General features: G+C 42.7%; 1 protein-coding gene across 4 annotated transcripts in view; it reads left to right on the top strand.

Annotated features, from left to right (window-relative positions):
- MRTFB (myocardin related transcription factor B) overlaps positions 1-17,962 on the top strand; it is a 177,510-nt gene that overhangs the window by 117,151 nt on the left and 42,397 nt on the right. For all 4 annotated transcript variants that reach the window (XM_034782919.1, XM_034782918.1, XM_034782921.1 and 1 more), the window contains 2 exons: positions 13,699-13,764; positions 16,867-16,922. In XM_034782919.1, coding sequence (XP_034638810.1) covers positions 13,699-13,764; positions 16,867-16,922 — 122 coding nt within the window. The remainder of the gene's footprint in view (positions 1-13,698; positions 13,765-16,866; positions 16,923-17,962) is intronic.

Genomic DNA, 17,962 nt, shown 5'->3' on the forward strand with positions numbered 1-17,962 from the left:
CTGGAGACATCCTGCATCATGTATGGTGGTGTAATCCATGCAAGGTAGTATAGCAACAGTGTAGGAGTCAGTTACAAAGTCCCTAAGATGTTCCTACAGGATTGACTGAATTCAGTATCAATTTTGTGTGCATGGCTCAAGCACGACCATACTGAGGCACAGTGCTCCGCAGTTGACCCTCCCTCCCGCTCAAGTACACCAGAGGTTTATAGTGCTCAAGCACTGTACTATCCCACAATATCTGAAGTTTTTGCTTAGCCTGATGGTGTTTCGGTGAAAGGTGTACACTTGTTTCTTGCTCAGAAACTATGTATGATGATAATTTCTGAGTATACTCAGGAATCCCGCTAAATTGTGCTCAGTGTCCTTAAATCTTTTTGATTGGATGGCAATGCAAAGATCACTTGCATAAATGAATCTTCACATGTCAGGGGAATTCTGGTTGGTGTAAATGTTAAACAGCTACGGTAATAGCATTGATTCTTGGGGCAATCCATTGCGCTGAGTGTGTCATTGACTTTTTTGATCGCCCATCTCAACAAAGAAATGTTGATTTTTGAGCTGCAAGGAGATGACCTGGAGCATCTTGCTATTTATCAAAATTCTTGCCAGTTTAAATGGAAGTACACAATTGTTCACAGTGTGATAAGCAGCTGACAGATCAACAAACAGAGGCCCTGTCATTTTAAATGTTTCATTATCTGTGATCTATTGAGTTAGGTTTGCAACTTGGCCACAGCATGAACATCCTGGGCAGAAACGGGCTTGGTCATTAGGCAATTGTCCTTCCACTCTTGGCACTATTCTGCCCATTGTCACCTGCTCATATAGCTTGTAGGTTGAGTAGAGTAAGGATATTGGGTGGTAACTCTTCACAGATCATCATCAAACATGTATAGTCTACTGAGGATCTTTGATCCAGCCAGAGTGACTACGCTTGATAGCATTGTACCAAGCATTGTAGAGTGAAGTTCCCAGATCTGGCTTATTCCTATGAATCCACAAATGTCAAGCCTCAGGGCCACCCCGATGCTAGTTAGGGCCAAGTCATGCATGCCTTTGCACATTGATAAAGAGAGCATGAGGAGCTGGTATGTTTTTGTCCATCCTGCTGATGTGACTGAAGAGCATGCAACTCTAGTTTTGAATATAGTGAGCAATTGGAGGAAGGCCAAATTTCTGCAAGATTATGGCATTTCGCACAAAATCGAACCACTTTATGCTGGGATTTGGCACTGACATTGCATATGGAATGCCTCTAGCCACTCCAAGTCTCCCTATTAGAAGGTCTAGTTTTCTGACTCATCTAGAAATACAGGAAGTATACAGATTTGAGAGATTCTGAATTTTGTCTCAAAACAGAGATGCTTTTGCATCTGTGAGATGTGGAGTTCATGCAGTAGGAAGCATGAGCTGCTTGTTGGAGCACATCCAGTTTTATCTCTGCTTGCATCCTAGGTAGATGAACTCATAAAATCGCGTGTCAGTGTTCGACCCCCCTGTACCAAGGGTTCTTGTGCTTCATGGTGGAGGACCTTGATCTTCTGCCATGAGATATTCAACTCCATAGTGTGTGTGACATCTTGGAAACTTTGAAGGGCAGGGCTGAAATTCTCTGGCTCCATAAGCGAAACAGCATTGTCATCATAGTTTTGTTTGGTGAACAGTTCTTGACCAGCCTTGATTCTGGTATGTGGAATGGCAAGTCTTAATATCCAGTTGATATTTTGACAGAATAGTGCCAGGGCAAGAATGTATCCCTGCTGCACACTTGAGGGTGTGCGGAAACACTGCTCTCTTGCACCAGTACCAGAATGAAGGTCATGCACCAAATTTAGCATAACATCTGAGACACCAAGTCGTTTCAGTGCAACCAAAAGTGCTGACCTGCCAGCCAAATCAAAAGCCACTTCGCTGTTGATATATGCCACATAGTCTTTTAAAAAAGAAAGAAACATTGTCAAAACCACCTAGTTGTGTAGATCTGGCTTGTGTACACAAGTGTTCTTATTACTTTTTACCTCATCTTCCTGGCCTTGCTCCCTCTGTCTGTTGCAACTTGTCCTATTAAAGTGTACGTTCTTTAGGGCAGGGAGCAGCTTTTATTGTTTGTTTGTGTATCACCTAGCACAATCGGCCTGATCCTGATTGGGGCCTTTAGGCACTTCTAGAATAAAATATTGATAAATATGCAGCACGGCCCCCACTCAGTATGGTAGAGCTGTGTGTGGGAATTATATGGCAATGAAATGTGATCCTGAAATGATTGACTGAGCATTCTGATGCAGTTGAAAAAATAAAGGGGAGGAGAACATTTAATTCCTGTTAATAATTTATGATGCAGAAAACAAAATCACTATTGGGGGATGGATTTTTTTCATATTTTTGACTGGCAAATTTTCCATAATCACTTTGCTCTACATGGAAAATATGTTGATTTTTATTTTTTAGGGCACAGGTTCCACACTGAAACCCTGGAGAAGGCTTAGCCTGTACTGTTTTTCTGACCGGTATAAAGTATCACTAATTCTAACAATTAGTGGAAATTCTGTTAACCTTATATATAGGTTACACTTTTGGCAGCATCCATTCTTCTGGTGCTGGTTGTTCCAATGATCTCATGTCATTGGAACATGCCTGTTCTCTCCTCAATCCATGTGATATTAGTGCTGAGTACTGCTATAATATGTCTTGTTCCTGCCCCTTTGTGTTATCTGTGCTGGAGGACAGGATTCAAAACTGCAGCCTGACACGGAGGCGTTGGCACAGCAACAGTTTTCAGAGAAAGCTGAGCAATTCAATCCCTTTTCAATCAAACTATTTTTTAAAATATATTTTAGGAAATACTTATGCCTTAAGAGCTTTAAAGAGCTCTATTTGGTTTTGCTTTTATTGGCAGACATCAGTGTTAGTTCTTTCCTTTTTTCCTCCGGACCTGGAAACTTGCCAATAAAAATCCAAATCCTTAGGGTAGTGGGTGGAGCAATGGGGAAATATACAAGTATGCCCGTCCCCCCAGAAATAATCTGTATATTTGATAATAGCACAAATGGATGTTGTGGGGAAGATTTGCACTTTAAAATAAAATATTCCATATGTTTTTGCCAATCATAATTGTAAAAGTTGAGACTAAAGTAATTAAGGCTAGTCATTATAAAGAATGCCCAGTTCACTCTATATATGGATGGAATAATTCCCTTTTGTATTACCCACTTCTCTCACATTCACTAATTTAACCTAACGTTTAAGTCACTAAAAAGGACACTGCTGTTGAGTTTCAGAATTGCCTTGAGATTGTGTCCCAGGAAGTATCTTCTTTCCACTAATGAAAGGCTAATTCTGCCTTGACATTTTTTCACAAATTCTGCCTAGTTCAGCAGCCTTCTCATTGTCACTTTTGACTGATCTATTTATATCGGTGTGGGTATCAGCTTCCATTGACCATGGTTCTTAACATAGCCTCAGAAATGTTTTGAACCATGTAAAGGTTCCTTCAGTGAAGAGCCAACAGTGTAATGACTCTGCTGTTGAGCATAGAATTGGAATTGGATGCAATCTTGCCCTTGTACGATGCATTAAGATGAATTTTCTCGTATGGTACTCCTTTCCTGAGTTGCCACAATAGCTGCTATTTCAGGGTTTATTATCCTAGCTATTTAAAAAATAACTTCAAAATACTAAACCGTTGATTGGATCACCCTCTCTCATGTTAAAACCTGCGTAAGAAGGTGAAAGAGGAAGAAAAGTTTTTAAAGGATTCCATTGCTGAACCTCTCACATATAGTGCTCCCTTGGAGTAAGGGTTTGCCCCTTCCCCCCATAATAAGCCACACTTCAAATCCCATATGTGTCTCAGGAGGTCAGTGCTATGCATATGGAGGCCCTATGTCCCCAGCTCTAATAGATCTATACTGCCAGGTTTCCCCTCTCCCATGGCTGCTGCTGACATCACCAGCCCCATTATGAAACAGTTAATAGAAGCTCTGGTAGTACACCTTTTCCAAGTAAGCTCCATTGGGAATGTTGTGTCTTCCTCCCTCCCAATCAGTCTGAGGCTGCCCACTCCCCTTCCCTCATTCTCCTTCCAACTGTCGATCCTGATCCCACAGAGCCTCATCCACGTTGCCTTGGAAATAGTAGTCTTACCCCTTCTATGCAAGAATGGGAAGATCATGGCTGTGGTGATCTGGGGGGAAACAATCTGACTCAGTATTTAACAAATAAGTTGACATACCTAATTTGAGTGACAGTATTTAAGATATACAAGTGCAAAACCAGTATCTCAAACCAGTAAACCTCCATCCCTTTCATGTAGTTTATCAGCCAAACTGATTTGATAAAAATATGGTAAAGCTATTTGTTCCTGCACTAAGACCCTGTACACCAAGTTCTAGCCTACAGTATTTTTTTTAAATTTTGAATAATTAGTGTTTGATAAAGTGAGAAACTAATAGTACTTATTTGAGCCAGGCTGAAGGAGTAGATACTGTGCAAGCTTCCCACACACAAAGCTTCCAGTCCATACTGCTGTTCCAGTTTGGGGAGGGCTTTCAAACAGAGATTACCAATCATACAAAACTGTGTTGTGGTTTTGTAGTGTGGAGACCAATCCTAGAATCAGAATTACTTTTTATATTGGATATTATAACACCTGAAAATGTTTTAAAATAGCCTTAGCTGTTCAAAAAGATTACAGATGATCTTGTCAGGAACCCAGAAAAATGTAGGAAATAATGTAATCAAATTATAGTTCTGTGTGCTGCAATTTCTAGCTTCTCTAGGCCTAAGGTGATGGGCCATCATAAGACTCGTAAGGGAAGACTCAATAGAACCAAATAACAAGATGAACAGCCTAGTAGGAATTGGAAACATCCAAAATCACATTTTTTTACATACGTGAACCATCTGTCTGTTATGGTAGATGGATCCCATTGGTGACTGACTGGATTCCTCATACCTTTTGTAATAGTACCAGCATTCATTTTCATGTTGATCCACTGTGTTAGCCGGTGCTGGAATCCTATGGACTTGTGTCAGGTGTAGCTTGTTATCTCTACCCAGGACATCAGAATAACTCATTAGGCAGAGAGAACTTGGGTGTATGATAGAGACGTCTCTGGAGGGAAATCCTGGGGAGAAGCTGAGGATGGGGTTTACATTTCTGTTGTTGTTTGAATTCCCAGTGAAGCTAATCCCAAGTGTGGAGTAAAGTTGGTCTAAATACAATGTGTGTATTTGTACTCTGTTCCTGCCAGGACAGGAACTCCACCGGCTTTTGCTCTTTACAAGCAATGTCAGAAGAATCATTAAGTTTAGAGGAGACAGGTGAAAGCCAATTTATGTTTGCACACATGATCCGCCCAGGGCAGAAAACAATTGATTCTTTCTGGAGAAAACTTTGCACTGAGTAGTCATGACATGCTGCTTCTAAATCATATTGTTTGAATAGTAATGCACGAACCCAACCTGTATAAGTATGACACACTTATATTTTTAGAGGTATTGTCCATTTAGTCTTATGGTAATTCTGAGCTTTCTGCGTTTCCATAGTTACATCGGATAGAAGCCAGTACTAGAACATACAGTGTTATTTAATCCCTGGGCACCAGTTAATGGATTCCTCAGCGCTGTGTGCTAATGCAATAGGAAATTGTTAGTGCTAATCCCAGGGTTTAAGGTTAATTTTATAATGTTAATTCTTCTTCGAGTGCTGTCCCTGTGAGTGCTCCACTTCAGGTGTTGGTGCGTCCTGGCGCCGTCAATCAGAGATTTATGGTAGCAGTATCTAAGCGGGTCGCGCATGCTCAGTAGGCGTCTCGCAATGCTATTGGTGCCACGTCTAGTGTGCGCACAACCCGAGCCCTCCGGTTCTTTCTCAATCGTCCTCGGCTGAAGACGGAGCTCTGGGGTAGTGTTCATTACTCTTCCAAACCTTTCAGAAAAAAATAGATTAGTTAGTCATATAGAAAGTTGTAGTTAGTGTTAATGTTAGTTTTTATTACCAAAAAAGTTTACTTTTATCCAGTTTACCATCCCTGCACTGGGGGTGGTTAACTGTTAAGATGCCTGACTCCCCGGGCTTTAAGCAATGTAGTTCCTGCCACGAAGTAATGCTCATTTCGGATGGACACTCTTTGTGTGTCCGATGTCTTGGGGCCTACTGTAGCAATGGAAAAATAATCTTGATAGAGAAAACTCTCCAACCTGAGCCAGACCTCCTCTCCGGGCATCCTCCCGCCCACCCCTCACCCCCGCAGGGACAGGAGACATGCTTTCCTCTAAAAGACCAAGCAAGAGGGCACAGATGTCTCTGCAGAGAGCACTGCAGAAACAACAGCGGTCTCCTGCCAGGTCGCTACCCCCGATCCCGACACATGGTCAGGTGAGTACCTGTGATGCTCTGGGCACCTTCGGCACTGCCAAGTCCCAAGCGAAGGAGGTGGAGTCAAGGCACAGACAGCGACAGGCCTCCTCCATGGCACCAAATTCACCCATAAGGGACCCAGTACCGAGCGTCTCCTCAAGCACCATGCCTCTGCCCCCCGGCACCAACATCACAGTCAGCACTGGTTGAGAAAGCCAAGTCAGCACCAACCACGCTGACTAAACCAGCAACCCCTGTGGCTCTGTCCCAGTTGCAGCCCTGTGGGGGGGTGGGACTCAGGGCTCTCCACTGTTCCACTCATGATTTCAGCTGGGGGGTAGGTGCGCCGGGGCTTTAGCTATGGGAGGGGGCACTGAGGATGAAACCGGGAGCAGAACTGCACGGAGCACCGGCGCTCCCCCTGTAGCTAATGCCCCAAGCTCCGGTGACCCCTGCGGGGCTGAAGTCAGGAACAGAGCTGTGGCTCTGAAGCCCCAAGCCCCAGCACTACCCCTGGGTCTAAAGCCTTGAGCCCTGGTACTCCTGCCTGGAACTCCAGCACTCCAAGGGTCAGAAGCCCTGAGACCCCACCCCTGCCCAGAGCCCCGACCACCCACATCTTGTGGCGGCAGCCCCAACCCACCTGTGGCTGAAGTCCTGAGCCCCCCCCCCCCCCGGGCAGCTGAAGCCCCAATCCCTGCAGACCTAAAGCCCTGAGCTCTTTCCCCCTCCCCTTCCCCTTCTTCCCCTCCCCGCTGGGCCCTGGAGTTTTTATAGTATGTTGGTGGGGGGCTCAGAACGTTTGAGAACCCCTGCAGTACGTATTTGCTGGGTTTGGGGTTTTTTTCGGTCTCCTTTGCTGCCTGATTGATTACTTCCAGTTCCACATGGTGTCCAGTTCAAGCGTGTTCTGAGGGCAGGACTACAAAAAGTAGGTGCAGCAGACCTTGCCACCTCAGTTGTTTCCAACCACAACATAAGAACATAAGAATGGACATACTGGGTCAAATCAAAGGTCGATCTAGCCCAGTATCCTGTCGTCCGACACTGGCCAATGCCAGGTGCCCCAGAGAGAATGAACGGAACAAGTAATCATCAAGTGATCCATTCCCTGTCACCCATTCCCAGCTTCTGGCAAACAGAGGCTAGAGACATCATCCCTGCCCATCCTGGCTAATGGCTATTGATGGACCTATCCTCCATGAATTTATCTAGTTCTTTTTCAAACCCTGTTATAGTCTTGGCCTTCACAACGTCCTCTGGCAAAGAGTTCCACAGGTTGACTGTGCGTTGTGTGAAGAAATACTTCCTTTTGTTTGTTTTAAATCTGCTGCCTATTCATTTCCTTTGGTGAACCTCTAGTTCTTGTGTTATGAGAAGGAGTAAATGAAATTTCCTTATTTACTTTCTGCACACCAGTCATGATTTTATAGACCCCAGTCATGTCCCCACTTAGTCATCTCTTTTCTAAGCTGGAAAGTCCCAGTCTTATTAATCTCTCCTCATATGGAAGCTGTTCCATATCCTAATAATTTTTGTTGCCCTTTTCTGAACCTTTTCCAATTCCAATATATCTTTGGATATATATAACAAGAGAGATTCAAAATCCTTAGCAAGTTAGATAAGTGCCTTGTTTTTTTCTGTAAATCGATAGTTATCATAGTGTTAGTTTGGTGTTACTAGTAATTTGCATGGTGGATTTGAAGAACCGGAAACACTAATTTAGGCACTGTCCTGCAGTTTTTCCAGCATCTGACACCCATACTTGATGCCTAAAATGTTTAGGAGAGGGGCACTCTCCTTCTTGGTGTACTATATGCAGGACATTTACACTGCGAGCTAGAAAGGAGAGGCAGAACAGACTCCAAGCCTCCTTCTATAGGAAGCCTTGTTGGCTAAAATCTCTGGATCTGAGAATGGAAATAAGAAGCCTGGATTGCTCCTAGGACCTTCTTGGTTCCAAGAAGCCCTCTGCATCTTAGTCTTCTGCTTCAGCTCTGAGTTGAAGATCGAAGACTAACCAGTCAGCAACAGAAATCTCACTCACTTTCAAAAAGGGTACTGACACTAGCTGAAACTGGCTTGGACAATAGGCATTCTATGCCTAAGTCTCTAAGGAAATGGGACCTTCGATTCCAAGGAAAAAGAAAGCCAAGATCGAGCATCTTTCTGGGCCTGGTATTGTCTCCTATTTGGGAAACTCATTGGATCCTTCAGATCGCGAACGTGCAGATCCAAGACAGATGGGAGACTGAGATTGCACTTTGCAGTCAGTACCTGAGAAATCAATAAATCCCTATATTGCATTGGCACTTACACCTTCTGAGGTAGTTTCCACACCGGTACTTGTGGAACTATACTTATCAAATCCATTTTGAGTTTCACCAATAGAAAAGAGAGGTTTGGATAAGGATCTGACACAACAATCTTCTTCTCACAAAAAAATAAAAAACCACAAGGCGGAGTCTTCATCACATGGGTCTTCTGTGATGCTGCTGCCACCTCTCAGAACACGTGCTAGAAAGACTATCTTTCCCTTGTCACTACTACAGATTCCTACCTCTGTGGTAACACCAATTGGTTCCTTGTCAGATCCGGGCTTGAATTCACATTCAGAAGAGGAGGTGGATACAACAGTTTACCTGGAGCCTCAACCTCCAAGCTATTTTTGGGAGACAGACTATCACAAATATGCGTTTTCTCATAACTGAGATGGTACAGAACTGGACAAAACATCATGAGTGGCAAGTACCTCCCTGGATGCCGTGGTCATACTGGCCAACTCCAGCGTTTCTATTTCAATCTCCTTCAATAGCAATGACCTCAGTTCTGCATGGGGGCAAGAAAATTTCAGTGGCTCCAAGGGATTCAGTGCCAATTAAAAATTCTGTACACAATATTTTAAGATAAATAACACTATGTAATCACTCCAGTTTCGATTATTTTGGTAATTCATTTCAAAATATCTGTCAGCAACTATGTCTGTAACAATACAGACACACACAAAAATTCCCCCAGGAGTAGAGAGTTAAAGAAACTCCGGTGACAACCCCGTTCCTGTTTCTCTGCCCCCTCCCCACTGTGACCCCAACCAGGAGGCCAGACACCCATACTCCCTCCCTCTCAGGGTGCCCCCCAGTCCGAACATTCAGAACCCCTCCCCGCAGATCCCAGCTGCGGGCCCCAGGCCACATACTCTCACACACACCCTACTACTCTCCTAGAACCCAGGGACCAAGAGGAAGAAACAGTCTGATCCTGGGTCCCTGGCTTGTGTGAAGTTTCCTGAACACCACCTCCTTCCTTCAGGACATGCCAGGAACTGCAGCTGCCTGGAACTCTCCATCTCCGCCCCTCTCCCCCTGGCAGTATCTCTGTTTACAAGTTGGGCTCTGCTGAGTCCAGCCTCCGGTAATGGTGGCTAGCTTCTCTGCAACCCATTTCTGTGGGGAGAGAAGCAGGAAATTCTGCCCAGAACATTAATTTTTGCATAAATTCTGCATTGCGCAGTGGCGCAGAATTCCCTGAGGAGTAAAGAATGGGAGTAGAATGTAAATGTTCCAATAATACAGAAGGAAAAAAATTAGATTCCTTAGGAAGAGAGGTATTTTCTGCAGCTTCTCTACACATGAGGATAACTAACTACCTAACTGTCATGGCTAGGGATCAGTTTCACTTCTGGGAAAAGATCTCCCTTTTTACAAAAAAATCTTCCTGAGGAACACTGCAGACTGACTAATGACCTTATTAAAGAGGATCATAATGTTGCTAAACATTAATTGAGAGCATCTTTCAATGTTTCAGATGCATTGTCAAGATCAGTAGCTGCAGCAATAACTATTCAAAGATGTGCATGGCTACTCAACTCTTCTCTTCGCCAAGAAATGAGGTCAAAGATTGAAGACCTTCCATTTGAGGGAGATGAATGCTTTAGTTCAAAAAGTGATGAGTTGTTAGACGAAAATGAGAGTCGGCCCACAGCTAGATCTCTGGGTCTCTTGCAACCTCTTAAGAGAAGAATTCCTACACCAGCTATCAAAGACAATATTACTCACCTTAGTCTTCGTCTTCCTATTTCAACAAAGGCAGACAATGCTACAACAACAGCCCAATCTTCTTCTTCTCAACACCAGTATAGAAGATGTCCCTTTAAGTCTAAACTGAGACAGAAGAATTCGTCCTCCACTTCTTCTTTACTGACAGACCTCAGTATTGACATGGGGATTGAGAGCAGCAAGCCAGCTTTGAATTCCATTCCCCTTTTATTTGGATACCATTTATGCCAGTTTTAAAGGCAAATGAATTTGGGACACTATAAAGAACTGTTACACCATCCAGTTCAAGACCATCCCTCCAAGCCAACCTCCCATTTCCTCCCTATTCAGGGACCCCTCTACAAGTGAGTGTTAAGAGCAGAAATCAACTCTCTGCTAAGAGAGAGAGCAATAGAAGAGATTCTAATAAATTTCAGAAATTTGGGTTTCTATTCCCACAATTTCCTAATTCCAAAGATGGGGGTTGATCATTCAAAGGTTTCACTTCAGAATGTTAATTATGGATTCTGTTACTCCTTTCCTTTCTATCTGGATTGGTTTGCCGCTCTCAACCTAAAAGATGCTTGCTTTCATATTTCAATAAAGACCATCTCACAGGAGATACCCTGCATTTCACCAGAGAACAAGACCATTTCCAGTATAGGTCCTCCTTTTGGCCTTTCCACTGCACCCAGAACCTTTACAAAATGCCTATCTGTAGTGGCAGCTTTTCAGACAAGATGGGATTTTTGTGCTTCTGTATTTAAACTTTTAAACCTAAAAGCAGATCCAAACATGAACTGAGAGTGGACACTCATTTCACATAAAATCATAGAATATCAGGGTTGGAAGGGACCTCAGGAGGTCATCTAGTCCAACCCCTGCTCAAAGCAGGACCAATTTCCAACTAAATCATCCCAGCCAGGGCTTTGTCAAGCCTGACCTTAAAAACCTCTAAGGAAGAAGATTTCATCACCTCCCTAGGGTAACCCATTCTAGTGCTTCACCACCCTCCTAGTGAAAAAGTTTTTCCTAATATCCAACCTAGACCTCCCCCACTGCAACTTGAGACCATTGCTCCTTGTTCTGTTATCTGCCTCCACTGAGAACAGCCGAGCTCCATCCTCTTTGGAACCCCCCCTCAGGTAGTTGAAAGCAGCTATCAAATCCCTCCTCATTCTTCTCTTCTGGAGACTAAACAATCCCAGTTCCCTCAGCCTCTCCTCATAAGTCATGTGCTCCAGACCCCTGATCATTTTTGTTGCCCTCCACTGGACTCTTTCCAATATTTCCACATCCTTCTTGTAGTGTGGGGCCCAAAACTGGACACAGTACTTCACATGAGGCCTCGCCATGCTCCATGTTTCAGAGTTTGCGGTTTTGGATCAATGAAAAGACATCTCTACTGATGCCTTCACAGAGTATCTCTTTCATAGGAGCAGTTCTAGACTCCAGAACAGTGAAGGCTTATCTTCCAGAAGACAAGAATCCATCTCTGAAAGCGAAGTTCTTCCTCTCCCTTCTAGGTCTCATGGCATCAACCACATATGTTACACCCAATGCGAGACTAAAGATGAGATTTCTTCTACACTGGGGGCAGGGGACAAGAAACTTCAAACCTGAAGACACATGAACCTAATAATTACTATTCCAAACAAAATCCAGAAAACTCTCTTGTGGTGGATGGATCAGGAGCAATCCAACTGGCACTCAGATCTTTCCTCCCTGAAGTGAAAGGGTGTGGGTTCAGGTGGCCACAGACAGCATGATAGCAATGTATTATATAAACAAATAGGGAGAAGCCCACTCTTCGCAGCTTTGCAAAGAGGCAATAAAGCTTTGGGAGTGGTGTATTCATCACAAGGTTTATATGGCAGCACTGTGTGAACCAGGATCCCTCAACCAGTTAGTGGACCAACTAAGCAGAGTGTCCTCCCAGATGCATGAAAGGTCCTTGAAATAAATTGTAATCAGGGACATTTTTGCTCTGTGGGGTACTCCAGATATTTGCCAAAAGGTTCAACACCAAATGCTGTTTGTTTTGTTCAAGTGCAGGAGACAGCAGTGGTACACAGACTTACTCCTTCTTTCAAAGGGAGACTTCAAAGTACTTCCACTGTTACTGGACCTTCTGTCACAGCAGCAAGGGAAAATGTGCCATCCAGATCCACTTTTGTTACATTTGACAGCATGGGCAATAGATCTTTGATAGAATTAGAGAAATCTTTCTAAAGATCAAAGGTATAACTGTTATGTCATTTAGGGTACATGTAACCAAAACTGCAGTATACCAATAGATGGTAAATCTGTATTCTCTCGTAATATCATTGAAGTTTCTAAAAGTTTATTAAATCTTTATCCCCCCTATAAGAAAACCTGTTCCTGCTTGGAATTTAAACTTAGTGCTTTCACAGCTTATGTTTTCTTCCTTCAAACCATTATCTACATGTTCTGCATTTTATCTTTCAATTAAGACTGCATTTATCATAGCAGTAATGTCAGCTAGGAGGGTTAATAAACTTGTGCCTTGATGGCTGACCCTCCATTTACAGTTTTTCATAAAGACAGTAGTTCTTTGTCCTCACCCAAAGTGTGGATTCCAGAAATAATTTCGGACTTCTATGTTAGCCAATCCATTATTCTATCAGTGTTGGTTTTCCCCCCCCCCCCCCACCCCCCAAATCACATTCAAATAAGAGTGGAGTGAAGTTACATTGTTTGGACACTAAAAGTGTTATTGTTCTGTTTAGATAAGATCATGGATTTCAGATTGTCACACAGATTGTTTGTTTCATATGCAGGTAACTGTAAAGGAAATCCCATTACAGCACAAACATTGTCTAGATGGGTCAAACTATCTATAATAGAAACTTATAAGAATTCCTAACATTATCTTCTTTCTATGATTAGGACTCACTCTGCTAGAGCAGTGGTAGTATCCATAGTGTATCAAGACAGGTCCCAATAATTGAAATTTGTAGAGCAGTCGCATGAAGTTCAGGATGTATCTTTACTAAACATTATGCACTAGATATTGCAACTAAGTCTGATGCTCTAATAGATCCGTTCTGCAGTCCTTATTTAGTTGTAATATTGTAATATTACCAAAGATTTTAAAAAGTAACCTATAGGCCTATTATACAATATCCTGTGTCTGTTACTGAATGAACATAGTCAAAATATTTCTAAAGTTGAAATATTTGACTTCTTAATTAGAATTTATATTGTTCTTTTCTGCAGCTTTAAGTAGGAGAGAGTATCATAGCATGTGAATTAATGATTGCTGTTTTCTTTTGCCAGTACTTCAGCTTAGGCTGCAGCAAAGACGGACAAGAGAACAGCTGGTGGACCAGGGCATCATGCCACGTAAGACTAATTTTATTTACAGTAACTTGTATCATATTTCAAGACATAAAATAATTGAAGATGAAAATTTCTAAGGAAAGCTGTCATGATAACTTTGTCATTTGATGATATTCATTTAATACCTACAGGAAAATTATAGCTAATTTAAATAAGAGGTATTTAAAAAACAAGATAAAGTCAGTAAACTAAATTAATCTGCAGACAGAATAGCCACTGTGGTAGCGTCCCTCTAGAGTTGGAGACATTTGAAATAAGAGCAGACCAATGATAGAAAATACTGGGCCTAATTATTCTTTACAACATTTTAAACTGTGAGTAACTTCACTGCAAATGATTGAATTACACCAATGAAAGCAAGTGGACAAATAAGGCTGACTGAATGACTTAGGAAGTCATTTCCATCTCTAATTCTATGATATAGTCTAAAACAAAGTTACTGTTTATTAATTTAGTTACACATTGAAAATGTAGATAATTTAGATGCTGTTTATTAATCAGGTACAGTTTGAAAACTCAGTTAATTTAGTTATGTTAGTTGTATTTACCGTAATATGTATCTGAAATTACTACATTGTATTTTTAAAAATATAAGGCTTCTTTGTAAATGATTTCAGTACTTTAAAGTAAACTTTAAAGATTTGGTCCTAAGGTCCATTTTTCCCCTTGACTTTGCTTATTTAGGGTTAGTGCCAGCACAAAGGTACCCTAAAGTCATTTTAATCAATAGCAGAAGATCCCATGCATAAAGGGTTTGAGTGGCCAACACCACCACCGCTCCATCCCCCAAGAAAAAGGGAGGGAACTGGGATTGTTTAGTCTCCAGAAGAGAAGAATGAGAAGGGATTTGATAGCTGCTTTCAACTACCTGAGGGGGGGGTTCCAAGAAAAAGGAGAGGGCTCTGGTTGTGGTGTTTTTATGCCCTGGCTATCCCTGACTGCCGTAACGTTCTTTAGGGAACATAAGCAACTGGAACAAGGTAGAGCAGCCTATAGCTATTCTAATTTATGCTGGGGGACCAGCTGGGTGGAAGGCAGCCCTAGGATCAGGGGAGTGCAAAGACAGATTAAAGCCACCTTTGATACCACCATCCCTAGTTGCACTGAACACTCCCCACCCCCCTGAGCATCTTTACCTTAGTCCATTTTTAGAATCAGTGGAAGTTGACAATGTCTAGTAAGAGAAGACTGGACTCCATAGATTATGGACCCCATTAGAAAAATTATTCTTTATTCAATAAACAAATATACCAATTTAAAATTACAAAAATGCATTAGTTACAATTATTATAAATAATATTCAAGTCTTCACCGTTGAAGTCACAATTCCTTGCATGGCTTCTTGAAACTAATCTCTTCTTAGAAGTTTCCAGTTACCCAACACACCTGAGACTGCTTCACTATAGTATCCTCTTAGCCTTTTCAGTACTGTAGTGGCTTATCAGTAAGGCTACGTTTTAGTAAAGGGTATTTTTAGTAAAAGTCATGGACAGGTCACGGGCAGTAAACAAAATTTCACGCCCCATGAGCTGTCCGTGACTTTTACTGTGTACCCCTGACTAAAACTTTGGGGGTGGGATGGCACTGGGGGGGGGGGGGGGGCGGGGGGGGGCGGGGCGGGGGGGGGGCCACGGGGGCTGGGGGGGAGAGGGTTGGTGGGGCTGGGGCAGGTTTCCTACCTGGCTCCTGGGAAGCGGCAACCTCCAGCTCCTAGCTCCACACGCTGCCTCCACTCTGTCCCAAGCTCCGGTTCTAAAGCTCCCATTGGCTGGGAACCACGGCCTCTGGGAGCTGCAGCGGCAGTGCCTGCGTACGGAGGCCGCACGTGGAGCCAGGAGTTGAGGGAGGGGAGTTCCTGTCACCCTTCCAGGGAGCCCCCTTCTCCCCGCAGATAAGCACCACCCCACACCACAATCCCCAGCCCTGAACCCCCCACACCCAAACTCCTGCTTCTGGGGAGCGGGGGGTTGAGACTGCCCCAGCAGCAGCCAGTGCAACTGGCCCAGGGGCTGCCTGAGCTGCTCAGTCAGCTCCCAGGGCAACTGCAGGGGCCACTGCAGGAGTTAGGGAGGTCACAGAAAGTCAGGGAATACCTTCTCTCTCAAGCACAGCTGGGCTTTCAGCTACAATGTTGCAGACTTCTTACACTGTGGAGTGGGCTCCAAGGAGGCACCTTTCTTTTTCTGTCTGGGAATCAACAGACTTCATCAGGAAAGTGAGGCGATAGCACTTTAAAAAATACAAATGTGTCCTTGATTTTTTCCCTTACTTGTTTATGTTTTCTTGAAAATTGCTTCAGAATGAAACACAACATTATGGTGCTAGTCTATTTTAACTGTTCTTTACTTTGAATATTTTGTGTTTTTACAATGTTTAAAAACAAATTAGTGCAGACAGTTCTTAGTAAAAGACCATTTGTTTTCCTGTCTGAATGTTTTGTGCATTGATCTTTCCTGTATTTATTATTAGAGAAAATAAATCATAAGTGAAGGGTAATGTAGTGGGACAGATAGACAGCTTCAGTATTGTGAATGGTGGCTGATAAAATTCTACCATAGAGCACTTTATTGGTAAATAGCTAGGGGACACCAGCATATGACATGGGTGACATAAAATATTAGAATTTATTAGGGCATCACAGTGTACCTTAAAATATTCTAATGTTTTCTGCATATGCATGAGAAGTGGAGTTTGTTTTGCCTTGATGATCCACAGCTTTGCTTAACTACAAATCCCAATTTAGAATCTATACCTGTGTTATATCCGTGAGTTACAGTAATTTTCTATGTGAGAAAGACTTATCCTGTACATATTTTAACAATGAGCTATAATCTCAGAGTGGAATGCCTCCCTGTGCAGAGGGCCAGCACAAAGAATATGCAATACTTCAGTCCCACTTAAGCTTTCTGCACAGGGATGAATTTAACCTTCAGGAAATACAAGCAAATAATAAATAGGAAGAGTCAGATGTTGGGCTAGTAAAGTGGAGTCCCACATCTGATGTAGCTTTGAGTGCAAGATGCCTATCCTTAACTAATACACTGATTAGAGCATTTCATTTGAAAACCATTTCCTGTCAGTTTAACTCTTTCTTTCTTCTCACAGCTTTGAAAAGCCCAGCTGCATTCCATGAGCAGAGAAAGAGCTTGGAACGAGCCAGGGTAAGGGATCTAGTTTATACTTTTTTTAAAACTATCAACATACTGTTAATATCTGAAAAAAGAAAGCTAGTTTATTACTTATGAAAAACAAAAATAGATCAGTAATGTGAGGTAGGCAGTTCTCAGACTGCATGGGACATTTTATTATCATTGTAAATAGTCTATGGTAATATTCTGGAAGAATCCTTAAAATTGAAATGCAACATTTGTAGCAAATCTCTTGTGTTGAGGGGAGTGTTCTGAATTCTCCACCGGTCCCAGACAGGTTGGGGGTTTAAATGTGATGGTACTCTACTCGAGGTCTGCCCCCCAGTCCAAGAAGAGCACTGTTAAAATGACAGCAGAGAAAGATGGCAGGTTTTGTGCAAGGAAACTGAGGCCTTGTCTGTGCTGAAGTTTTTAGGCACCAGTGCAGCTGTATCAGTGTAAGTACTCTGGTGGCTAAAACTGCATTGTGGACAAGCCTTAATGCAGGCAAGAGGAAAAAAATGCCACCATCATATTATCCATCCTGATATTTCTGTGCTCTAAGACTACAATAGCAGTTGTAGTGCCTGCCTGCTTTCTCTGTAGATTGATCCAGTTTTGGATCGTGGTAAAAGTATTGTAAAATTTACTGGCCTTTCCCCTGCACCAATTCTTGCTAATTCTCCCTTCCCCACTGGTTGCCATGGAGATACACCAAAGAACAGAGCTCAGTGGTGCATGGGTTGCTACATACTACACAGAATCATAGCAGTTCCACTCCCCTTACATTCGTCCACAGATGTGGAATGCAGAATATTGCCCTTAGATCTATTTTCAGTCTTCCTGTCTTCAGATTTAAGAAGTCACCACTGATCTGGATCACATTCAGAATAACCTTAAATTATGTAGAAATTGATGGGGCCATTGATACAGCTACTGCCATGTACAGTACTGTTTCAGTCCACCTCCTCGTACTTTTATATGGAGGATAATGGACAAATTGACATCTCCTAATACATATCCTTTATAAGAGAGACACTGGTAGGTCAGCTGACAATTTTTATTAAAGACAG

Source organism: Trachemys scripta, chromosome 10 (genome assembly GCF_013100865.1).
Source record: "Trachemys scripta elegans isolate TJP31775 chromosome 10, CAS_Tse_1.0, whole genome shotgun sequence".
NCBI classification, from domain to species: Eukaryota; Metazoa; Chordata; order Testudines; family Emydidae; genus Trachemys; species Trachemys scripta.